General features: G+C 34.4%; 1 protein-coding gene across 5 annotated transcripts in view; it reads left to right on the top strand.

Moving 5' to 3' along the window:
* Window positions 1–557: 557 nt before the first annotated feature.
* The window catches only part of LOC149487937 (insulin-like receptor), an 80,009-nt gene continuing 52,792 nt past the window's right edge, over window positions 558–27,774 (top strand). For 4 of the 5 annotated variants that reach the window (XM_089696658.1, XM_089696654.1, XM_089696656.1 and 1 more), the window contains exons 1-2: window positions 558–823; window positions 14,291–14,430. In XM_089696658.1, coding sequence (XP_089552784.1) covers window positions 14,331–14,430 — 100 coding nt within the window. In that variant the 5' untranslated portion in view covers window positions 558–823; window positions 14,291–14,330. The remainder of the gene's footprint in view (window positions 824–14,290; window positions 14,431–27,774) is intronic. The other variant, XM_089696657.1, reaches the window with a different exon arrangement.

The following is a 27,774-nucleotide window of genomic DNA, read 5'->3' as shown; positions in this document are numbered from 1 at the left end:
CCTCTGACGTAGTGACTATAGTGACCGTATAATACCTATTTGACAGAAAATTGTTGGAAAGGAGAAGTAGGAACAAATCCCAATTATTTTTTAATGATATCGTATACGGTATAATGTTATTTTACTGCCAAAGTATCTAGTTACAACCTCACCAATTACCAAACACCTACCTACCTACTTATTTTTCAACTCATAAAATATATGCTTTACCAAATGTACTGCGTAGGTATCAATCACATCATATTATGATAATATGATATTAACGTACAGCCTAGCGCCATACCTATTATTATTACAACAAATTGAAAATGCAGGATTTCCTGGTTTGTCCTGGTTGTTCGACTTCCTTCCTTCGCTATCTGAGGGGGTGGCGCTGGCGCGGGCGCTGTGATTGCATCGATGCCTCTGGATCGGGGTAGGAAAAGAACGCAGGCGGGAATCACAGCGGGAATCGAGATCTATCTTTACGACAAAGCATTCGCGTTCCCTTGCGCCCTACCCGACCGACCAAAAAAATAAGCACACGAGAACGGGCGAGCCGCATTCCTCGACTGGGTCGACGGCACGGCGGCCCCGCGCGCTCCGTTTCCCTCCTTCGCCAATCGCCAGTCATTTGCGCGCGTCGTTCGTGATAACTTGTCTGTTGTTCGTCCGCTCTCTATCGCGCGCTGTGTTTACAACTGTGTTTTTGTTATTGCTTTAAAATACAACCTGTGACAGTGACATAGTGAAATATATTGTATGCAATCATACTCTATTATACAAATACATTAATAACAGTGGTTCGAGAGGAGCAGACAGCCACGGCACGCGCCGAGCTCAGGTAGCGTTTCGTATGTTTTCAATCTGATTACGATTAGGCTAATCTCGTTCGACGGTGTCGTATGAAGTGTTTATTTGCATCTTGGTTTTGTAGTACAGGTGTTACTATAACGAACTTCCCACGTCACGTGATAGCATACATGAATCGACTAACACGTGGTGTGGTGTAAACAACAATGCTGCCCTTCTCTGCACCGCGGCACCGCATCGCGCCTCCGTGAAGCGGTTGAGCCCAGTCTCCAAAATACACGTCATATACAATACGCCATGTACCTGTTTCGTATAATTCTTAGAACTTATCTAATAAAGTTTTTAAATTTGGTTGCTTTTAAGCACCAATATTTAGATAGCTGCGCAGGCCTACTTAGCTCGCGAAATTAGAAAATCGCTTGATATTCAACAAATCTTATACGACCCATACATACCTAAATGAATGAATTAGTGGTCTAAATTAAACAGACAACTTTAGATAAATTGATTAAATCCCATATAGGTAGGTAATAATATATACATATATATTTAAATATGTGTGTGTCTTAAACGCCTCAAATATTTAAATGCTCTCAATATAATAAGAAAAAATAAACCATTTATAATGTATTCGTCTTGCATATCAACATTTAACATAATATACTTATTAGTTATTACTGTACATACCTATTAGGTTTAATTTTTATTTTACATTTTGTTTATGTCGCTGTCTCGTTTTGTCATAAAAGTGGTTGATAAGGATTTTATTATTGTGTGATAAGTTTACACGCATTTAAACCATGGCCGAGCCTAAACAAATCAGTCAAATTTTTGTCGCTATGAAATAAAACCGTTAATTTTCCTAATAATGTTAAAAAAATGATATTCCTCAATAATTACCTACATACCTACCATACCTACCTAATTTATTTTGTAACTTTTAACACAGATAAATCAATCATAAAGATGCATATATATGTCATTCAATATGTAGGTAACACCAACTTGTCAAATTAGGTGTGAAAGGGATAAAAAAAACATACAGGCGTCATTCAACGTCATATTTTCTTGTTACAATTTAATGGTCATAGTGCAATCTCCAGTGTATTAGATATAAGCTTCTTGGTAATACCCTCCTAAGGACCAAGCTAAAAAAATCCTATTCTGCATTACCACCCATTGTTCTCACCTGAGTACATAAAAATACATTAGACCTGCCACCCAATGATATTTTTTTATTTTTTTTATTGTTAGAGTTAAAATTTACTTGTGGGATTTTTAATCTGTGTAAAATATAGCTTATAGAATACATTTCTGAAAAAAAAAACTCGATTTATTTTGTTCTCATGTGATCACATCAGACCTAAGTGAATCCAAAAATTTTTTTATTAAAATAATGTTTTACTTGTAGATTTTTTTATTTACTTATGTTATAAAATATGAGATCATACAAAAACCTCTACAAAGTATACAAAAGAATTAAAAACAGTTTTTCTTAAATTCTAAATGTGTAAGTTTACTACATATTAGGTAATAAAATATCTAAACTATCTGAACATATGTTAAAAAAAGAAATAAAAACATAGGAAGTACAATATTAGGAACTTGAAATATCAATGAGCTAACTAAAAATCGATTCGGAAACAAATGGTGGGTCTCCTATAAGTCTTCATCACTAGGAATAAAATCTCCGTCAGTCGGCTAGGAAATCGATGATATTATCGTCACGAATAACTGAAAAAATAAGGAAGATAACTGTATATTTTGATTGCAATAGTAATTCCTGTTGACAGTTTAAATAAATTATAATCATAAAACAGGACAATTACACTCAAAATTACTGTAAAACATTATTAACTAATTAAATGTTGTATAGTCATTGACTACCAATGTCTTCAAATGAGTACAAAAAAAATGAAAATAATATTGTAAGTAACGACCAATGTTCACACATGATCACATAAAAATTATCCGTGAATTTTAAAAATACAATATGAATTGTTTCGTTAAATTTAATTTAAATACGTTCCTGTACTGTTTTTACTATTCATTTTTCAATACCAAATGAAAATCAAGTGAGAGATTAATATGATAATTAACGATTTAACTTACCTCTGTTACGTTGACCAGCCATTTTCAAAACTTTAACTAAAGTATTTTAAAATTCTGTGATTGGATAACCCATTTACCTATCAAACCTAATAGTTCAATTCAGCCAATCGCGTTACACAGTGATCATAGGCAGAAAAGCGCGGTATTTTTTAAGTTATTTCGAATTTTCGATTTTGTCATCGGATGAGGACAGTGGTTGGTAATTTAGTTAAAAATTTTTGGTGCTTTGGGTTGTAATGGTGATAGTGTTTATGTACTTATATGAGGCCATTGGTCCTTAGGAGGATACCTAAGCTAAGTAATAAAAAATTAATACTTTCATATACCTACCTACCTATATGAACACTTTTATTTTTTATTTGTCTGTTGAATTTGGCTTGTTTGATAATAATTATATTATCTGTATTTTGAGAACGTCACATTGATAACAAACTTCAAGGATTGTTTGTTTACCTTTCGTTATTTCATGAATCTAATTACCTTCATAGAATAATTTAGCATAAAAACTTTTATAACAAAAATGTAAGTAGGTACCTTAAATACATTTTTAAATATATAAAAATACGTTATAGGTATTATGTGAAAGAAATGTTATTAAGTGTAGAGAAAGAATTAATGTTATGTAGGTAAGTCCATAAAAAACTAATATTTAAACCTCAATTGGTAAAGGTACCAACTTAGTGAATTTCAAGTTGGCTTAAAGTTTAAATAAATATTAAAAATAAATTGAATGTGGACTAACTATCTAATAAGCATGTATTTTTAATTTACTTAATATGTACATAATTATTTTAAATACCAATTAAACAATTTATATTCTCACACGTACCTACGTGAAATTTGTGAAATGATTGACATCCACGGGCACAAAAAATGGCGGTAAATAAAACAAAATGGTGTTGCCAATTAAAGATGACGGAAATTTTTACACAGTTTAAATTTTTAAATGCTCACAATATAATATTGTTTTATTAATATATAATATGTAATGAGAATAATAATATTATGTACAACATGAAATATATATACATAAATATAACATTTCATGTTGTACATAATATTATTATTCGCATTACAGATCATACATTAAACATAAATTCTATCGTATAGGTACCTTGGCATACCCGCATTTAATATTTTGAATAATGAGCAATGCGCTTATAATTTTATGAGAGCCAAAGAATCCATCATAATATCAATTATTCTCTGAGACGGACGCGACGCTTAGTGACTTCTCAAATATGTTTTACAATACAACTTTTCAGCGTGAGAATAATATGTACTCATTACAACTAAACAATTACACTTACCAAATACAAAGACGTCACAACAAAAACAAATGTATGACGGAACAACTAACGTACGATTTGCCTGTTTGTACCTTAGAGAGTATATGTTCTGTGGTACTTACCTACCTACATGACACTTTCTTATTGTGATGTCGTTGGCCAAGCCTAATGTATAGATAATTAGGGTGCTATTAGATCTGCGTGCATGTGACTCTGTGCGTGTTGAATGACGAATATTGGCCTGTGGCGGGATGCCCGGGAGTGAAGCAGCGACATAAAAACGCAAGAAAGTATTCGATCGTGCCAAATAATATCCGCACACTGCGCACCACGCATCGTCTTCAATTTAGAGCCATAATTATTAACAATAGTATTTTCAATATCATCAGCTATTAAAATACGCTGCTAAATGCGTTTGTAAGTATTGATTATTAACACGTTTTCGAAACCTTATATTTCTATATACGTTCGTTGCTAAAGGGAAAATTTGTTAAATCAATCGGAATAAAAAGAAATTGTCTTTTTCTAGATTAATGGTATTTTTCGCAATGGGACTCTTTAATTACTTATTATGTGATGTGTGCTAGTAATTAGATTTTTCCTTGTAGTTTTAAATGGCCGCCCACACTCCACGTCATTAAAATTATTTCATATCTTTAATAATAATTGGAATACCTATCTACCCATATCTACCAACTGAAAAATTCTTCAGAAACTGATGACAAATAGATATGAGTTTATTTTCATGTGTGTTTTTCCTTTTCTTGATATTTACAGTTATATCTAAGATATTAAAGATTGTTATTTATTTATCGGTGCCTTGAATATTAGCATTCTTTAGAAAACATTTTTATTACATAAAGTTATGTTACTAGTATAAACATTATTTTGCACATAATAGGCACTTGGATGCAATTGCGGGATTGTTAATAAATATTAATTATTACTATCATGTTTTATAATTTTATTATGTTTTAAAATTCAAGAAGGGATTTACATAACTATTCTTTAAATGCAGGATTTAACATCGAACCTTTTATCTATAATTTATAAATCGATTACTCTTTTTCGTAGTTCGTATTGCAATTTTCGTATTGCAATTTTTATTATTACATAACCGTACGATTTTATCGTATTTGCAGATTTTTGTAGTACATACTTACTAAATTTCATAATCTATACTAATATTATAAAGCTGAAGAGTTTGTTTGTTTGTTTGTTTGAACGCGCTAATCTCGGGAACTACTGGTTCGATTTGAAAAATTTTTTCGGTGTTAGATAGCTCATTTATCGAGGAAGGCTATAGGCTATATATCATCACGCTACGACCAAGAGGAGTGGAGCCACGGGGGTGAAACCGCGCGGATCAGCTAGTATAGTAATAAAGTATAAGAGTATAGATGGCGGGTAACTCTTTAATTTTATTTTATTCACTAAAATCGATTACCTAGTTACCGGTTAAGTTCTGAAATTAAAAAAAAAACCTTTTATTTCCACACAACCTTGGACAGTTTTACAATTTGTGTTAGTAAATGTGTAATTTATTATAAATTAACTACATAATTATTATTTGTTGTGTTGGATCCCACATTGGGTGAAGGCCTCCTCCATCTTCCTCCACTTGTGCCGGTCTTTACCGCAGGAAACCAAGTCCTTCCCAGCTATAGCTACATTGTCATCAGAACACCTATTTTGGTCTACCTACATTCCTCAATCCTTCTGGTCTGAAAGCAATTATAAATTACAGACGTACGGACTTCACCATTTAGAATTATTATTGTAGTGTATGAATACAACAAATGTCGTTGTTTTTTTTTTAATATTCTAACATAATAGGATGAGTTTGATATACATATTAAAAAATTAAAGTCCTTTCTGATTGTATTAGTAACAGAATAAGAAACGTGTTTATAAATAACTATATCTACATTGTAAATTATGTTCAGCTGTTGCTTGTTAGCGATAAGAGAGTTCGTATATACCTTGAAGTCTTATCAAAACAATGTACCGAAAACATTTCGCAGTTAATGTGGCCATGATCGATGTGACTCGCTTACCTACATGAGTACATTTGTATTTATATTACGTTCAATTTACAAATTTAACAAAAAAAAAATGGAAACATGTTTAATTTAATCGCTTAAAATAATGTAGACCTACTGTTTCTTTGTACGTTCACTCCATTTGGAACGTACGTGTTGTTTATCAGAATCTACCTAAGTACGAAGTTACATTCGGTAAAGTGTAAACCTATGGGTAAAGCTCATAATAATTTCGAGTAGTGTCACCTGGATCATGTCCAAATTCTTTTGATTTACTATCATTTCACTGTACAATATATGAATGCCGTGTGATAGGTAGCAGCTTTAGGTTAAAGTTCGTCAGATTTTTTTCTTATCAGTTACAAATAATTTACTACTGAAATTACATTCGATTACATTTGATAAATTGTAAATAACGTGTCATGAAAGTTTACTCATTAAATTATGGTGACGATTTGTGCATACTTTTCGTGCAAATAATTACGACAGTAATAATTATTATACTCCATCGTACGACGCCAGGAGGTAGAAGGGAGTAGGGACATGTAGGTTAAGCTGCAATGAGGTTATTCCGCGTGTTCCTTGCGAGACAGGCATCAGGGGGTGGGGTGCAATGTTTTGGCCACGAAGTATCGCGCCGCCGCACTGGCCGCAGGCCGATCGATCGTGCTGCGTTGCGCTGTTCTATTATTTATTACCGAAAATATGGCGGCGTGGTGCGGCACGCGGTCGTCAACCTCTGTCCGCCACGCTATGGCGCGTAAACAACTCGGAATGCAGAGCAGCGCGGGAAACTCACCTCCCTTGTCCCTTGCCTACCTGCCGAGCGTTATGTCCGCGAAACCCTACTACGAGTACGGACGGTACGGGATGCAGCTACTGCAAACTCGGTTATTAGTTTTTACGTCCACTCAATCGTATTTCTCTTTCACTCCACCGTGGAAGCGACGCTACTCTAGCAACGTGGTATCCACGTGTTCAAGCGATTGCAGTTTGTAGCATGATGCAAACTGCACACTTAGAAATTGCTCATGGTGATTTAACGTTTTGAACTTTATAGGCACTTAGCCATGATAAATTAATTGATGGTTGAAGTCTAAAATGGAATGTGCAAGTTGTACTTACCTAAGTACTTAAACGTGTCCATTTGCGATTGTCCTTTTTTAATACTGACTATAAAATTTCGAACCTTAAAAATACATGTAACATGTAAGAAATCGCTTAGTAGCGATAAGGCCGCCTTTTTAGCTTTATAACATACTAGCTTTCCACCCGCGGCTTCGCCCGCGCTGTCAAAGAAAAACCCGCATAGTTTCCGTTCCCGTGGGATTTCCGGGATAAAATCTATCCTATGTCCCGGGGCAAAAAGTAGCCTATGTCCTTTCTCGGGTATCAAAATATCTCTATACCAAATTTCATGCAAATTGTTTCAGTAGTTAAGGCGTGATTGAGTAACAGACAGACAGACAGAGTTACTTTCGCATTTATAATATTAGTATGGATTGTCTCTTTTTTTTTTTACGTGTATTTACTTGGTGCTGAATAAAGTGTATTTATTTATTATTTATTATTATTATGTTTCATCATGTCATAGTAAGGTAAAGCTGGCATAATCTTATTAAACACAATAAACCTATCCCACCTTGCATATAATAACTTTTTGGCGATTTAGTTTTATAATAGTTCTTTGGTTATAAGTAAATCAATGGATCACTAGGCGGGATTCGAACTCGCGTCTTTTTAGCCAAAGACGCGTGCCTGATGCCGTGACGCGTGCAGACTACAAGTACCTATCTGAGGTATAACTATCACTACATATTCGTATTTCTTGTATTAATATACAATTCTATACAGTGGACCGTGATACTCCGGTCCCTGGCCTATCCGTCGCCCCCTGTAATCACAATATATCTATAACCAGCGACCCGCCCCGGCTTCGCACGGGTGCAATGCTGATACTAAATACACTACAGAAAAACTGTGAACGTTGTATATAAAAACATAGCGGCCCGCTCCGGTTTCGCACGGGTATAAAATATACAATAGCCGGGCGGCCGGCCGGTACCGCCGCAAACGCTACGTCCCGCGATCTTCGAAAATATTCACTTAAATCATACGGTGTAAAGGGCCATATAGTTAGATCTATATTAAATGAACAATGTATTCAAGGTATTTAATTGGATAAGGATTAATGCTGTATTGGTTAAAATCGCTTCGAAAATTAGCCATTATTTGTCGTAAAAAGTAAATGACAAAAAAAGTTATTGTGGGTTATCCATAAGAGATAGACATATACCATCGCGGACTTTTCTGTAGACCTTTTCAATGTGTATAATACTTAGTAAATTATTTTGATAAAACTCGTAGGGTTCAGCCTGCGTTTGCAATGTAAGCGGAAAAAATGTAATTTTTCACGACATCACATTAGAAACCTCAAAAATAACAGTACTTCTCCACTATTTAATGGATGTTATTATACATATAAACCTTCCTCTTGAATCACTCTATCTATTAAAAAAAAACTGCATCAAAATCCGTTGCGTAGTTTCCAAGATTTAAGCGTACAAAGGGACATAGGGAAATAGGGACAGAGAAAGCGACTTTGTTTTATACTATGTAGTGATAACTGAGTTTACCTATTAGAGCAGGCTCCAAGGAGATGTTCGTTTGCAAAAATAGCGGACCTAAATCTGACTTCTGATATACTGACTGATGTATACTGTATAGATCCCATACATCCTATAGACAGATGTTGCCAACCAGGGTTAACTTTAAAGCACTATAGATTGAAAACTCATGAATATATTTTTTAAATTATTATTTCAAATAATTAACAATAGTCCATTGTTTACGATTCAATAGTTCGTAATCCATACTATAATATTATAAATGCGAAAGTAACCCTGTCTGTCTGTCTGTTACTCAATCACGCCTTAACTACTGAACCAATTTGCATGAAATTTGGTAATTTTTGGTAAAATTGAACGCACACATGCACGGCGGGAAATTTCAGTGTTTCGAATATGTGATAATGTAATATTCGGAAATGATTGCATGTAAGAGTGGCGCACATACATGAAACCCGGCGCCAATGCCCCTACCGCTACTCGACGTCTGTATAGATTAGCATAGGCTCATGACATGCTTGATGCTACGACACACAACCACAAATTTTCAATCCATTTGTAAGCTATGTCAACCACCAGGTAGGTACATTTATATTGAAAAATAATTCTTAGGATAAGTAGGATAAGTAATTGTATAGAATTTTACAATTTGTTATTGTTTTCGTAAATACATTATCTCGCCGAAATTGGAATGCCACATTGATAATTTTGTATGTATGTATTTGGAATGAAGTAAAATTTACAATTACAATTCAGACGATAACGATATCAATGTCATCGTTCGTAATCATAAAATCATCATTGAAAACAAAAAGATTTTGATAATAGGTAGTTAGTTACCTACATAGCGTTGGAAAATATCGCTTGTATAATAGCGGTTTATTCCAAGTCATTGCCTTCACCAGCTTCTATTACAGCTATTGCTATTACGTAGAAACACGAACAGTTCGCAAAAATTGCTAATCTATTTTGCGATTCGTGAACAATTATGTTTTTTCGATAAAAGTACTTAAGTTTTTGTAATAATGCTTAATCACTTGTTTTCTTTATGACACTTTACCGGTTGGCTGGCGTGGGAATCACACAGGCTCCCACGCTAATTACCCACCACTCTTTGTGTCTCCTCCGAGCCGCCGCTATCGGTGAATGAATTCATGTTCATCAATGAAATTTCCACACTTGTAAAGAGATTGCACATTAATTGTTAGTTAAAACAATACTCACACAGACCACGTGAATTGCCCGCCCGGCGCGGGCGTCATTGCTCATTATGCATATGGAAAACGATTATTATAGATTCGCAATACTCGTACGCTAATTGTTAATGGAAAAATGTAAAATTAAAAGGAAAATATTTAAGGTACCTACTTGCAATACCGCGCGCTGACGTATTTTGACATGTTTGTTTTTAAATTAAACGTTTACGAAGAACTTACATCATGAAGTGACGTCAAGGAAGCAAGCCAAACAAATAGAGATAGGCATCTCAGCGGGCGTTACCCGACAGTTATTAATAGTAACTGTTTGAAACTGTGAATAGCATGCTAGTTAAAAAGTTGTAACTCAAACGCTCAATCGCCTTTTTTCCAACCATATGACTAATGAGCTGCGAGAATAACAAGTAACGTCGTAAATTCGACGAGTGCGACGTCTCATATTTCATCTTGTCTGAAAAATATTTTATGAATGACTGAAACGTGAGATGCATGTGCCTTTTAAGTTTTAACCGAAAAACTCGTTTGTCGGGTTCATTGTACCAACATTGTACTGTGGATTGCAATTAGGCTATCTCTATTATAATTTGCGGAATTTATCACTAAGTACCCAACAATATCGTTGATGCAATACTATGGTTATATTAATTATAATTCTCTTTATTAAATGTTCCACGCAATCTCGATGAATTAAAACATATACATATATAGGGTGTCCCAACAAGAACGCAAGATTTAAATTTGGCGCCATTCGAAGTGTCATTGTTTGACATATCAACAAGTGTTATTTTTTTTTAGTAGAAGGTATAAGGTTAGTGAAAATGGAACGCTAAACGAAGGATCAACGCATTCACATTGTAAAATTTGTTTTACCAAAATAGTGAAAGTTTTGCGGCTACAGTACGCAAATTGCGATCAAAGAAATTGCGATTCGTAAAAGAGATTAATGGAAAAATTTGCTGAAACTGGGTCTGTTAGTGATGTAAAGACAACAACGCGCCTTCGACCTGGTCGATCAACCGAAAATATCGCAGCTGCTGTATGTGATGATATCGCTCAAACTCCATCCATCTCAATTCAACACTGAGCTCCAAAAATTGGTGGTTCCGAATATGCAGCGAATTTTGACAAAAGATTTGCGTCTTGCATGCTGGAGGGGATGTGGTTTCAACAAGACGGCGCCACATGTCATACAGCCAGACAAACAATACAATTGCCGCATCAGTCATTTCTCGATCATGTTACTTCACGCTTTGGGGACCATAATTGGCCACCTAGATCATGCGATTTAGGGTTTTTTTTTAAATCGATGGTTTATGCGATTAAGCCGACGATGACTCAAGCCTTAAAAGACGAAATTGAACGCTGTATTAATGAAATACCACAGCATTTATGTAAAACGGTCATTGAAAATTTCATTAAAGATCGCGTATGTGCCAGCAAAGCCGCGGTGGCCATCTCCCTGATGTGTTGTTCCAAACAAAACCTCATCTTGTCTACTTTACGATATAATATAGTTTTCACAATTTTTTTTTAATATCTGCGTTTTATGTCAAATTTAAATCTTGCGTTCTTGTTGGGACACCCTATATAACAACATAACAAGTAACAACCAATGTTCCTCCACAGTTGACAGATATATATTCAATAATTATTTTAAACCAGAATTTACAATACTTGTATGTAGGTATCTACTACTTAAATTATTTTTAAAACGATAAATTAAATTATATAAATTAAAAAACACAAAACATGCAAAAATAAATTAAAATTATTATTATACGAGCATAGAACCTCTACCTTTTTGTTTTAGGAAGAAAAAGAAAATAGTTTGACAGGCTTAGTGCTTGACAAAGTGGAGACGCCACGTATCGATAAAAATACAATAATTATAATAATCTATCTTTTATGTATTTATGTTTTAACATTTTGTTGAAATATATTATTTCAGTTTAATTTGAACACGTGCTTGTAGATAAGTTGATTTCGGCGATCATTTTAAAAATGCCACGTACTAATTGCGCAGTATTCGGCTGCTTGAATTCAAGTTCATCAAATCCAGAGTTGTCATTTTTTAAACTTCCAGTTAACAATGAAAGGTAAGAATGGAAAAGTATTATGCATAAAATATAATATATGTAAGTATATCTTATCTTAATATACATATATAAATCTCGTGTCACAATGTTTGTCCTCAATGGACTCCTAAACCACTTAACCGATTATAATAAAATTTGCACACCATGTGCAGTTCAATCCAACTTGAGAGATAGGATAGGTTTTATCCCGGAAATCTCACGGGAACGAGAACTATGCGGGTTTTTCTTTGACTACGCAGACGTACCCGCTAGCGGAAACATAGCAACAATATAGTAGGTATAAATAAAATAAATAAATATATTAACATTTTCAGGAAGTCAGTTTTATTTCCATTTCCTTGAGATTCCGATTCTTTTAAAATCGGTTCACATGTCTAATTAAAAAAAAGATACAGTCGAACATAGATTAACCACCACCTTTTTGTTTTTAGAAGTCGGTTAAAAATATAAAATCGCTTGTCAGGCAAGTGCTTGACAAAGTAATGACGTCACGAGTCTCAATAAAAAAGTATAATTTAACCTTACTTATATCAAATCATAATAAGTGGATGCCACTAACATCATCATAAAAATAATATTTAATCAAGAAATTCCCTAATATTTACGTAATTATGCACATAAATTTAAACAAGATTTTTTAAGGTTTCCATTTTAGATTGCGTAAAAAATAGATGCGATCTTTAAACAGACTGGACTCCTAATAGTGACTATTTGTAGCTATCATTTTGGTAGAAAATATGTCAACTTAATTTAAAACTCATGCTGCCATATCTATAGAAATAAAAAAATAGTCTCTTTTTAACTTGTAGTCAGATACGGTATTTACAAATATATTTATTGAAAGGGCTACAAACTGAAACAATCGATATTTATTTAATGTGAATTGACATCACTTTAAACTTTTTTCCATACTATATTCAAAATCTGTGGATGTGTCACCCGCTACTATCGATCCCCCTGAATACCCTCGTAAACACGCTTGATGGGGGGGGAGCCATTTCGAACATTTTGTATGAAGTTTCCTTACTGTATGTATCTGTATATTGTGGTTCCTCGCTTACCAACTGTTTACATTTGATTTTATTGTAATACTAGCGACCCGCCCCGGCTTCGCACGGGTGCAATGCTGATACTAAATACACTACAGAAACTGTGCACGTTGTATATAAAAACATAGCGGCCCGCTCCGGCTTCGCACGGGTATAAAATATATAGCCGGGCGGCCGGCCGGTACCGCCGCAAACGCTACGTCCCGCAATTTTTAAATCTGTAATATCTTCGAAAATATTCACTTAAATCATACGGTGTAAAGGGCCATATAGATCTTTATTAAATGAACAATGTATTCAAGGTATTTAATTGGTTAAGGATTAATGCTGTATTGGTTAAAATCGCTTCGAAAATTAGCCATTATTTGTCGTAAAAAGTAAATGACAAAAAAAGTTATTGTTGGTTATCCATAAGAGATAGACATATACCATCACGGACTTTTCTAATGACCTTTTCAATGTGTATAATACTTAGTACATTATTTTGATAAAACTCGTACTGTTCCTGCGTTTGCAATGTAAGCGGAAAAAATGTAATTTTTTACGACATCACATTAGAAACCTCAAAAATAACAGTACTTCTCCACTATTTAATGGATGTTATTATACATATAAACCTTCCTCTTGAATCACTCTATCTATTAAAAAAACCGCATCAAAATCCGTTGCGTAGTTTCAAAGATTTAAGCGTACAAAGGGACATAGGGACAGAGAAAGCGACTTTGTTTTATACTATGTAGTGATAGTGATAGGTCCAGAGATTTTTAAAGATGTGCTTATCAATCTGAAAATGAGCCAATTTGGCATCATGTCTGGTGTAATCTTGTTCTATGTGTGCGTATTCATTGTTCTGTATCGTGAAATCAATTGTTTAATCTATAATGACGTTAATTATTATCGATACATGTCTAGACAAATCTAAAAAATTAAGGTCATGACATTACTTTTTAACAGAAGTGGAACATGAGTTTAGTAGTTTTAGTAGTCCTAATACTTGTCCGAAATATTTATTAAAACTTGTCTCAGAAATGTGTACCTATATGTTTGTTACTTTGTTTGTTTGCAGCTCGGGACATGCGGGCAGAGGCGAGCGTTCGCGCGGCGTAATGCGGCGCGCGGGCGACTGGGTTGCGTGGCCGGCGGCGGCATGCGTGCTGCTGCTAGCCTGCGACTGCGCATGCGCCATCGAAATGGTTGCACCTGGGAGTGAGTGTTGCGCTTCTAAATATGTATTATAATTAGTTCTAATATGCCTTTAATTAATTCTTATAATTTAGTAATTAAAAAAAGTTTTCTAGTGTAATTCAATATAATCTCAAATCTAAATATGTATATTATCACTAAAAGAGCTCATGAATTTTATCACGAAGTACATAGGTACTCGAATATTTGTGTAAAATATTGATGAGAATTACAAAAATCCCCAAAAGTATGTTCAACTACTTTCACTGTAATTAATCGCTCAGATTTTTTGGGTGCAATGATTCTTTCGCAAACTGTAAATGTCTGCATGAATATAATTTATCATTTCAATTTTCATATAAAAAGACGTGTGGCATTCGGGGACTGCCGCGGTAAAGCTATTGCATGCTATGCCTTCAAGCAACACCTCCGTGCCCGTCGGAGTGGGGAGCGTGAGGTGTTTTCGTTACGAAATTTCTGGATTCGGTCCCCGCGCTCAAGGCCCGCGATAGAAGCTATGCAATAGCTTAATATACATAATTCAATAACTTCGTCGTATGTTTTGACTTTTGGCGTAGCTAACAGATATAAATTATTTAACTGAGAACTGAAAGGACAATCAAATTAGGATAAACCCCAAAAGATAACGCACGTGTGACACAAATTAAAGGTAACGCGTGGGGTGCTGGATAATGTACAAATGGAATTTCCATACCAGCTATTATTAAATACATTTATATTATAACTAGGTTTCCGCCCGCGGCTTCACCCGCGCAGTCAAAGAAAAACCCCCATAGTTCCTGTTCCCGTGGGATTTCCGGGATTGTGTCATTTTCCCGGGATAAAAAGTAGCCTATGTCCTTTCTCGGGTATCAAAATATCTACATATCAAATTTCATGAAAATTGGTTCAGTAGTTTAGGCGGGATTGAGTAACAGACAGACAGACAGAGTTACTTTCGCATTTATAATATTAGTATGGATAAATATTTATAAGCATCATTATTAAATAATTTATAATTATTTCTATAAATAAAGAATTGAATTGAAAGATGGATATCTCCGCAAAGATTCATGAATGAATTTGTTAGGGTTCCGTAGTCCGACAAGTTCCGACGGAAAGGAACCTTTTTAAGATCGTTCAATCCGTTTAGTCTGTCACAGCACAATATCTTAGACTATGTTTATGGATCGATTTGCATGAAACTTGGTTCAAGGATACTTTGGATATGGATCTCAATTTTAAAAATTCAAAAAATGAAAAGTGAAAAGTGGCGCGGAAACTCGTAATTAAAATTGTTTTGGGTATCTTATGGTGAATACTTTTGAAATTATAAATAACTAGCAAACCGGGCGAACTCCGTTTCGCCACCAGATACACCTTTTCTTTGCTATAAACCTCACGGAGCCCGAGACCTTTCCAACGAATACAAAACCATGGAAATCGGTTGGTGCGTTCTGGAGTTATAGCGTCAGGAAGCAAAACCCGACTTATTTTTATTTCAATTTCATTTTACTTTTTATTCCAAAGAAGTGCAAACTATAAAGTATTTTACGTAGAAAGAAACTCAAGACAGACAGAATCAAAAGGGTGCGCGCGGCCGCGGCCTACGATTGAGATGCGCGGTGCGGTGCGGGGCTACACGAGGCTTGAGAGTAGAAGAGGGGTAGGGTGCTACCACGATCGCATAAAGTAGGATCTAATCAGCATTGCTCTGACCTCGGTATAAGCTGATCCACGTGATGTATGGGGATCAATACACATCAGAGCTCGGCTTATACTAGTGTTTTCAGAGCAATGGTGCTGCCTGCTTTATTCGATCGTGGTAGCGTATTTTCTCGTTCTTTTCGATTCTTTTTAAATAATGTTTCTTGAATACTATACCTAGTTAGCGTCGGAACTCGCAGGTAGGCATTCATTTTGGGTAATGTTAACCTATAAAAAGTAGCATAACTCATAAGCTGGGAGTACCTCCACGCGGTGAAGGCGGTAACAGTTAAATAACTCCCATTACATTGTTATGTAAAGATGCCTTCGGGCTTATGTTATTGTTGAGTGTATTGGTCAATGTGTGGTTGTGCAGACGGTAACGCAGTCGAGCATCCACAGATCTTTGTTTCATTGTCAATTTCTAAAAGTAAATTTACGCTATCAAACAAAACAAAAAGTTCTTTTCAGAACTAAACACCACTTCATCTCTATCTTGAAATATTGTTTCAAGCTAAAATGGAACATTTAAAGGATTATCCTTATGTTTTAGATCCTAAAAGGGTTAGATGGCAGTCACTGTTTTAAAACCAGATCAGCATTCTAGAGGTTTTGACTTCTAGATTAGGTACCTAGCCGACCCTAGCCATTGATAATGATGACGCAAAAAATACAAAACAGCGCAGTGACAAAACATGACTACGGAACCCTACTTTATGCGTGGCCCGACATGCACTTGGCCGGTTTTTTTTTTATGTTTGAAGTTATTATCTTGAATGAATGACCTCTAAATTAGCCGGCCGCTGTATAAAGTAAAATATCTATAAAATTGTTTATATTCGTTTGTTGTTAGAAGCGTCTAAGTTTTTTATTATGTATTAAATGAAACTATTTCGTAAACATATTAAATACGGGTTTATTATCACAGTTTCAAGAGAAAACACATATTTATAATTAATAATTATGTTTAGATTTAATTGCTTGAATTAAATCAAAAGTACTTACCTATATATTATACCTATACATATAAAACAGATTTTTGAAATACTTATTCTATAGAACATACAAGCACATGTTTTATTTATAACGTAGAATTTTTTGCTTAAGCGAGCTTAATTAAATATTTCTTAAGCCTAAGTATTATAAAAATTATGTGAAGCACGTAAGAAATTTTTGAAAATTGACGAACCAGCCAACTGCAGCATTTAATACATTCTTTACCCGGCCTCCTTTATAAAATTTATTTTACGAGTTGCTAATGGATACGCGTCGTTAATTGCACAACCAAATTAATTAATCTTTTCTCGAACCGGTATTTCGTAACGTGGTTTATACAAATATTAACCATGAAATGCAACACTCCTTGTGGGTTAGAGGTGCGACTATAATTTAACCCATTGACCACCGAGCGCCCCGATCGGGCCACGACACAATAGATTTTCTATTGTGTCTGTGATTCCGGGGCCTGATGGATTTTAAGAGACACATCTGCGCATCTGCAGTGGCATATAAGTTTTATAATGTTCGACAAATACTCGTATATTAGCCGTCACACAGCACGACGCACGAGTCGTTTTGCTGTTTCAATAGGGTTCGTGAATCGTGAATTCGTGATATTGCCCGCAAATGAATAATAGAAACGCCTAACTGCTAAAATATTAAGCGGTGCGGTTACAGGGAATGTTATTAATTATAAAATATCCCTACTTAGTACACTATAATTCGTATGCTTTTATGGTGACTAATTTTGAAGACATTTTCCTCCTTTCGCTTTTCTGTAAACTATGTTATGTTAAACTTTAAGAGCAACTGTGAAGGAGAAATAGTAGAATATCGACATTAAAACGATTTTGCAATTGTTGTTTTTGTTATAAAATGTTAAGTACATTATGGTAAGTGCATTACGACTACATTGTAAGTTGTAAAGATTCATGAACATAATATGTATTACGTAAATTATGCCGTGTTTATGTTTCGAAATAAAACGATTGTACCAATGGACACTTATAGCGTTATCAGTTATTGAAGTATAAATAATTCATAAAAGAGTATTCTACTATCAATTTTATCAAAGCTATCAAGGGCGGAGTTGGAGTTACGTAGCGTCGATAAGTGTTTGTATTTTGTGTAATGTAAGCAACCGCCGGCCGTCCGTTAGCACGCCGGATATTTGCAAAAACTTCCGCGGACGTTGATCCCTCCCACCGTGGGGCCACTCGTGGGTCGTGATTTTATTTTTATTTATTTTCCCCGTGTTTGTTAACGTGCTATCGTGCTATCGAACTCTATCGCCTCGCATGACGGTATGGCCCTACACAAAAATTACTATGATTCTCCTACGTTGTGGACAATAATAATTATTATCACTTCACGGAGGTCACGGTCGTTTTAGGTCAATTGAGTCTTTCAACTTCATGTTTTTGACAATTATCACGATGTTTTATGTTCTTGTATAGCGATGAAGTAGATCCGTTATTGTGTGTATATTTTTTGATTTTGATGTCCGACGGATGTTGTCGTATGTCCATCCTGGACATTCGGGTGCACCACTCGTCTAAGCAATGTGCCTCACAGTAATACTATTTTAGCCTGTATCCCAAGAAGAGTGGCGTGCACATTGCACATCATGCAGCGTTCTCGGTATCGCGTTTCTTTTAATCCAAGATAACGAGTCAAGTCGAATTTCTGCGTGTTGTTTGTTTGTGGTTCTGCGCGCCGGAGCTGAGGCCTCGTTAAGGAGGCGCCTCGCATTATCTTACGAACGGAGCCGAAATTCATTCGACCGTGTAATGTGTGCGCCGATATCGAACTTCACGATGTAAACACGCACTGACGTTTCAGCCGGCGTTTTATAGCTAATGTAAAACGTGAGGAAGGTTTTTATAATTCATGCACTAAAAATTACGCGATTGTATCTATGTGGGAAATAAATATCGGCTGTTATATTAGGACGTTGAAATATTTAAGTAATATACCTATAGATAAAGATACAGATTTTGATTTTTGATGTGACGCGTTTGATCGTATCGATCTATCATTGGATTTTTTAAGTATTCTGCAGTACCCTGTACCATGACTGTTTAGTGTTTAATTTCCAATTGAATAAAAAACTGTTAATTTTTTTGTGGTTCTTTTCATCTTGGATTGGAGATAATAAACAGCACAATACAAATTATTTAAACAAAACTGAAACAAAAACGCCTCATCTTTTCTAAGACAAACACCGGACAGACAGAGACCCACTTTCACGCCATTCATAAAATTATTACAATATCATCGGACTTTGAACCTGTCGGTAAACGTCGCCAGATAACTAGGTATTTCACAACAATTTTTACACAATGGGTTTCCCGCGAGTTAATGCGTTCTAACTGTCCTATCATTTTCCATGTTATGTTTTTGGAAAAACTGTGTACACAGTGGCTAAATACAAACAGCTTGTAAACGTTTACGACTCGAGCAGTGTTCGTTCAGTTCAACCTGTGGTTCAAGTTTCAACCCATTGATTGAACGATAAAATCAGAAATCCATAAAAGTGTTTGGGAGCACAAATAATAATTTATTACAAAGCAATCAATATCCTCGATGAGAAATTAAGTGGCGTGTGGGCAAATCAAAATATTTATAAAACTCGCACTTATTTCAAGAGATGACAGCATTTGTTTTATACATAAATGCTCGTGAAAACTCAACATTCAACAAGGCCGTTGGCTCCGCGTGCTTCGCTCTCAACTAAAAACACGGAAACATTCGCTACACGAACCCTTATAAATAAGTGAACAGTATTGATTGTGACCATTCAAGGGAAAATACGTGGTAATGGTAATGGTCAATTATACGATTAACGTATCGCAATTCGCAATACTACGATCTCACATCGATTTGAAGGAGACAGCACTCCTAGGTACGGTCCTAAATTCCTAATACGTTATCGAAATAAATAAATTACAATAAAATTACCTTGTATTAGATTGAACGGTAAAACTTGTACGTAAAAGTAAACAAAACATAATCTGTCCTCGAAGATACAGTAATAACGGTTGTTGCGTATTATTATTTAAAGAAGAAAAGATGAGTTCTGCCAACTAGCCTACCCTAATACTCTGGCACATAGCGTGCACGGCCACCAGCTGTCGCCGGGGTCGACGACCTCAGCCCAGACTACCCCATCTACGACCCTCTATTTAGATTCGCATGAATTAAATTTCCGCTGGGAAGCCAAGCTCTATATTTTGTTTTAAACACGCTTGAAAAATGATAATGGGTGTGTATTTTATGTTAGCTAACTTGAGACTATGACCGCTGTCCGCTACACCCTTACCACGTGTATGAAATTTTCGAAATGTTATAGTAGTTAGTGTGTAAAGAACGTTACACGTTGAGCGCTCTTGTTTTTTTGAAAGTCGGTTAAAAATGATAAATACGATGAAAACACGCTGGTTTTTGACTTCCAAGAAACGATAACACTTGGCTAATAAATATCAGTGATAAAATCAATGGCGCCGAGAAATTTTATCTTATCATTTTGTCCGGATACCCGGTATTAATGTTTGTTATAGGTATGTTATATTTGTTTAATAAATTATACGTCTCGTATGAAACGTTAGGTAAAAATATGACAAGTATTCGGAAATGGTATGAGAGTTCCAAAGATTAATGACTGCACTTGGCAAAGTTACAGCTTTTCCGTTGAAACTTGAAACATATTATGTAGCGAGGCTTTGCCGCTAATTTAAAATTTGTTTGTTTGCTAGGAAGTTGGATAATTTTGTGCTTGTTTATAATGGATACTGATGCCTTTGATGGATACTGTAGAATGTGCTTACATATCATTAATGTATTATGCAACGCAGTTAAATCGTCCATCCGGTCTTGTGGGTAAAAAATGTCTAAGGTTTGGTTAGTACGTAAAGAAATAGCGAATTGAAAAACATTTTTATTGATCTACACTTATGGACTATGGTAGAAAGAGAAGTCATATTATGTTTATAAATATAGTAATAAACAAGAAATATCGGTGGATATTAAAAAATCTGTACATATATAAGTTATGTATTTGTGCTAATCGGTATTATAGAATCACGATGTCGATAATCTCTTATATATAAAATTCTCGTGTCACAATGTTAGTCTGCATACTCCTCCGAAACGGGTGGACCGATTCTCATGAAATTTTCTGTGCATATCGGGTAAGTCTGAGAATCGGCCAACATCTATTTTTCATATGTACCACGGGCGAAGCCGGGGCGGGCCGCTAGTTTATATATAATTTTTGATCAGTTTTAACGTGAACAATCCATATGTTTCAATGTTCATTCTTATATATTTTTTATTGTTATACTCCTTTTAAGTTTTTTTCCAAGATCCGGTACGAAACTTGAAATACCGTGAAACTATTACATAAATATTTTAAAAGGAGTTAAAATATAAGCAATAAATATTTCAGTTGCTTATTTTTCTCTCGTTCAACTCGTTTTAAGGTATCTACACTTTCACTACTTTGCTTTTCGAATATTATTACAATGAGTCACACCTGAATGTAACCAAATCCTGGTTTGAATGAAGGCCAATATTCACTCATATAATAAACTAGCAATACCCTGCGGTTTCACCCACATAGATAGGGATATCATGACAGTGAAAAGTCTACTATAGGTCGGACCATCGGACTATAGGTTAATTTTTAATCACATGAAAATCACCCTCACTCCGTCCCGCACTACGCCTGCTCATTGTATTAAACAGTATGCCTACTATTTTCTGTAAATTGACACTTTTAAAAATTCGTTATATCTTTTGAATGGAATATTCAATTTTTTTAATTTAAAAAGTATTTTTCTGGTATTGAAACAGTCTATATACGTATAATAAAACATCATTTAATGGGATAAGGATTAATATATATGTGTATGGATAACATGGTTTGATTACTGTCGGCACTTCTATTTACTTTGAAAACGTAAAAAAGTTGTTGTAGTAACATAACTACTGAAGATGGACAGATGGTATCGCGAACTTTCTTGTAGATACTGATCCATTCTATAATACCGTAGAACATTTTTTTGTTCTATCTTCAATAAATTCCGCAGCGCACGCGATGACAGAACTTTTATTAAGGAATTTTTTACACTTTGGGTTACATTATTGCATTTTTGGTTAGGATCTTTAATTTTTTTGAAAATGCAATATAGCCTATGTTGCTCAGTGAAGATGCAGCTTTCTAATGGTGAAAGAATTTTTGAAATCGGTCCAGTAGTTAATGCGTGAAAACCATACATACATACATACTTACATAATTACAAACCTTTCCTCTTTATAATATTATATAGTATATAGTATAGATAGGGGATGAGCTTCTGTGTGTGGCTATGTAAGTGATGTTTTGGCTATGTTTAGATGTCATGATTATTGCATATGTAACGAATGGGAAAACTTATAAACAAAAAAGTTTGTAAGCTCAAGATATGTATGGAGCTTTGCTCGTTTATTTGCCATCACATTTTTTTATCAATTACACAATTTAAGAAGGGAAAATAGATAAAAAAAGAATATCTATCGATTTTTTTAATATTGGGAGCTAAAGATAGACCTACTCCGAAAGGAAGAACACAAAACACAACACAAGAAGTTTACAAATGTGAGGTTAGTGATGTGAAAATTGTAGTTTTCACTTGAATATTTAGAAGATCGACAAAATACATTTTAAATTGTTTTATATTAAGGATCAATAACAAATCATCATTCACCAACTACAACTATGTATATTGAATTATTGATGTAATAAAGTTACGAAGCTGGATTAGTAATTAGTAATGCCTATATTAATTAAAATGAAAATGTTATTGATTACTAAAATCAATAATAATTTGCTTTAACTTAGATAAAGCGACATAATACTCGGCGCATGCCGTATTGCATACTTAACCTTTAGTGATATTTACTATTATGTAGTTCAATTTATCAATACATATTTAAAATTAACAATAACACATGATAACTCTGTCAACTTTATAAACATTAGAAAATTAATAGCTCAATGATAGCGATTATAATTTGTTTTATAATCTGAGTTTGACAATGCCTAGAAATAGATGATAAATAAACATGGCAACGTATTTAACGAATTTATATTTTATTATTTTCTAATAATAGTTTATTATTATTAGTAAAGTTCAAAATTTACGTTCATTAAAATAACGTCATTACTTACTCATTATGAATATTATGATGAGTAGCGTCATTCGTATTTTACGTCGAATTTGTTTATACCCCGCTGGTATCGGTTTTGCGAAAAAACAAGATATGTTATCATATAAAAAAATCATTGCTAATTCACCGGCCGCGGCGCGCTGTTTCAGATACAAACATAAATATTATTTTTTAACCTCCAACTGACATTAGCCGCGCGCGCAACTCATAAGCCGTCGTCGAACAATATTTGAAAGTTGCGTTCGGAAAAATTCGCGAGGTTATAGATAGAGCGAGAGACCGCGACCTACCGCACTCGATGCGGCCCCGGTGCGGCGCAGGCGGCCGCGCCATTCGCAGGCCGATAAGCCGTCGCATACACACCGCACTACACACTACACGCCACACAGTACACTCCAGTACACATGCGAGATTGTACACATGCACATTGTGAACATTACGTTATTAATTAATTTTGCTATCTAGATAATGTCCACTTTGTTCAGCATCACAGGGAACAAGATAGAGTACACAGAATGTAATGACACATCATGATATCATTAAATAGCAACATGCTAATTAATTTGCAATTACAGAAATGCAATAATACTGTAGGATGATTAAAATTTGCCGTTGAAATTACAATCAACTTATTATTTTATGTCGGTATGCTTCATAAGCTCGATATAGGTTGTTGTTTTCAAATTCTTTTTAAAAATATTCAAATATAGAGGCAAAATCTTCCACTAGACTAATAATTGTCGACGCTGTTTGCTCAAAGAGATTCCCAAATTTCTTGGAAATTAATAAATTATGAAAATTTCGATCGATAACGTAGTCGCCTACACCACTATCTAGGAACTGTGACCTAATCGGAGCAATACATTCATTGTTAATGTATTGATAGTTGAGACTTGGGACTACATACTTTAAATATTTTTCGGATATCGGAATAATAATGTTCGACGTTACAGTGCAAATAAAATAGCCCATTTTAAGTTGCCGTTTGAAGGTGAACTAAAAACTATGGAACATATTGTGCCAATAAAGGAAGTAAACAAAGTTTTATGCAATGGTACATGCATAATTAAAAAGTGTTATTTAAGAATTAATAGAGGCGCCGCGCCGACGCGCCAGCGGAGCAGTGGTGCGGAAATCGGAATGAGAGCCTAGCGTACCTAGATGTCTAGTATTTCTACCTGCGGACTAAAGTAAATATGTAACAGATTTCAACAAAATGCATTCAGCCTTTTCAAAGGGATATTGCAACATCGCTGCTTGTAGTGTTTAGATGGTATAGGGGTAATAATTAAAGTCAACGTTGTATTTTTTGCATAACGATGTATTATTTATTGCGTTTTGCTTACTCGTATTATTGACAACGTGAATTTTTTGGAAACAAAACATTAGAAAATATAAAGGCGAGGAACGTTTGAAATAATAAAAGTCGCCGATCCCAGTAAAACAGACAGGAAAATATACAAATGTTCGTAGAAAAGTTGTAAAGTTTGGGAATTTTATTGTGTTCTGTTTGATCGCATTTATGATACAAAATGTTTTGCTTTCAAGCATTGCGTAATTTAAGGGACATTTCATATCAGTGAGCAACAATTATTTTACTATATTTGAGATGAGATTCAACGACTTGATTGAGTAGTTGTGTGTGTAACACAATATAATATACTTAACAATTCCTTTTAAGTTGACGAATAAGTCAACGTAGAAGCTCTATCTTGAACATTTCTCATCCCCACAAAAAGGGGAGGTTATTAGTCAATCCGTGGGTCCAACAGTGGCATTATAGATCAAACGGTCAATTCTTAATTTTCATTCATAAAATAGAAGCAGGATGTTTTGTAGACTGCTACTGCAACTAGGATCATGTAAAGTCCCGTACTAATTATGTACTACATTATGTACTAATTATGTAGGTACTACATTTGTTGCCTGAAATAAAGAAATAAATAAATTAACCCGTTAATAATTGTTAAACTAATAATGTTATTTCTATTTTTATTTTTTTAGGGGTATTTACATTTTTAATTTGTATTAGTCTAATAAGTTTACAAATAAATGGAAATCCCCTCAGTCCACAGCCTGTTCTATGGCTACTGATCTGTGAGTCGACATATTTGTTATTCATTTGACTCTCGTTATTATTCCAATGTCATCTTAAATGCAGTTTCAAGGTTCTACTTTGTAATATCTTGCTCCAAATTGGCTAGCGTTGTTTGTGTTTTGATAACGTCAATAAACATTGGTGTTATTCTCATTTTTAGGGTTCCGAACCTTGAAAAAACGGAACTCTTATAGGATCACTTTGTTGTCCTTCTGTCTGTCTGTCAGTCTATTCCTATTATATCAGGAATGCGTTGAAAGGTATCAAGCTGAAATTTATATTGAATATTCTACTTCACTTGAAGCTGTGAAAAAAGGCATAGATAATTATATACGCCAACACAATCAGAAGATGCAGCATATTTTCTCTTAAGGGCTTGGTCTAGTAGTGCAAACAAATGCATCCTGTCATCCTATATGTAAATAATACAAATGTACTAAGGGAAAGATGCTCCACTTAATTTTTAAAAATTAAATCATTCGTATGCATAATTTAATATTCGTAATAAGTACCAAAAATGACAATTTGAAACAATTTTCGTGAAAATTACACCGAGTCATTTTTTTTTTATCAGTACACAAAATTTGCGAATACTTTCTATTGATATCTTCAAGTTCATGTTTATATAACTGATCAACTTTTACAAAGAAATTTTGAACGAAATATAAAAAAAATAAGCTTTCCATACAAAATGCATAACTCTATACATTTTTTTCGACCTAAGTTTCTTAGTGAAAGTTGTTCAGTTTAACTAATAAAACGGATAAACAAATTTTGTATATAATAAAAAAAATGTAATGTTTGTGTTAAAAAATTGTTAAATAGAAAAATACGCAAATGAAAACAAAAGATATTTATTTCTGACTAGCTTCCGCCCGCGACTCCGTCCGCGCGGATGTCAGTCTTCGCGTCTTCTACAGATTTATTATATTATGTATAATATATACTTAGATTTATATTGATAAACCTAATAAATCTTTTGCTAGCATTCTGATGCTTTATCGGTTGCACTGGATTTATCTCTTTTTTTTCAATCGCTTGAATGATATAGGATGGGTCCTTGATGGACATCGAATGCTGAAGTCTCGAATCAATCAATTCTGACAGTAGGCAATTTATGTAAAATCTTGATAATGGTCCATCATTTTATTTTGCCTAAACGTTACATATTTTTTTATATATTCTATTTTTAACGAATGATTCACTCCAGTCCAAACAGCAAATAAGCAGACTTCTGCTTCTGCAACGTTTAGTTGTCCCTGAATTTGGAAAAAATAGTCATGATTCTTATCTATGACAAAAGTGTTATTTTTTGCATTGTATTTCAAATATTAAATTTTTTTTTTAACCGCATCTTCCGCATTCATGTCTTTTGCCGGAATTAGACATTTAACTTCTACTAGTCCCATTTTCCCTTTTTGATATGGGAGTGTATAAAGTAAATTTTTTAGATATTTCTCGTTATACTTTTAAAAAGTTATTATTGTCATTTTGCTCATTAGGTAAAGTAATTTCGATATCAGTTTTAAGTTTTTTGATACCTGCAATAATAACGTCATAATCGCCTGCACATACTTATCGATTACACCCTGTATACAATCCACCATCCACATTCATAATGTTTTCCTGTCCTCCTCTCCTTTACGCTGTTCACCGATACATTTTAAATGAGTAAATCTGCTACCACTGAAGGATGTTTCATTGTGATCAGCAAATTTTCACCACTGTTGTCGATTATTTGTTTTTCATTTTTAATCAGCAATTGGGAATCATCAGTTTTGTTTTTTGCAGATTGGTGATGTACCCTAACAATACGTCGAAAAGGGAAAGCATCAACGAATTATCGTTTTCGTCCTCTTTTTTTATTCTTCGCGACTCTGTTACTTCTGTTTGTTTAGTTCTCAACACCCACTGAATTTTCTATGTTATTGTGATCTTCCATTACATCTGAGTTTTGATGATGTGATGATAATCCATTCGTTTTAATATTGGTACTTAGAGTTGGTAGACTAAACTAGAAATGGCGGACTAAATTTGTCAGCGCGTCTGTAAGATCAGAATATAAAACCAACATCCTGTATTTAAGTTACAAAATTAATAATCAAACAAAATGCCGCTACGTTGAAAATGACTAGAAGAAAAAATTAAAACACCTCGGATCAATTTTGGAGTAAACAAATCATTTTCCCCGTATGGGGATTTCCCCGGATGAACTTGGGAAGTTCAAGTTCTCAATACAAGTTTATATTATATTTCGTATTCCTCAAACGAAAAATAAACATTTTTGGAACTTCAAAAAAATTATATTATAAGAAAATTTATGAGCTTACTTTAGTTTTAAAGAAATATACATC

The sequence above is a fragment of the Colias philodice genome, chromosome 6 (genome assembly GCF_061535455.1).
Source record: "Colias philodice isolate Cphi_HAF_F1 chromosome 6, ilColPhil1 Martin Lab GWU primary, whole genome shotgun sequence".
Classification (NCBI taxonomy): domain Eukaryota; kingdom Metazoa; phylum Arthropoda; class Insecta; order Lepidoptera; family Pieridae; genus Colias; species Colias philodice.
Note: the sequence above shows the minus strand (reverse complement) of the source record. Positions and strands in the feature narration are given on the sequence as shown.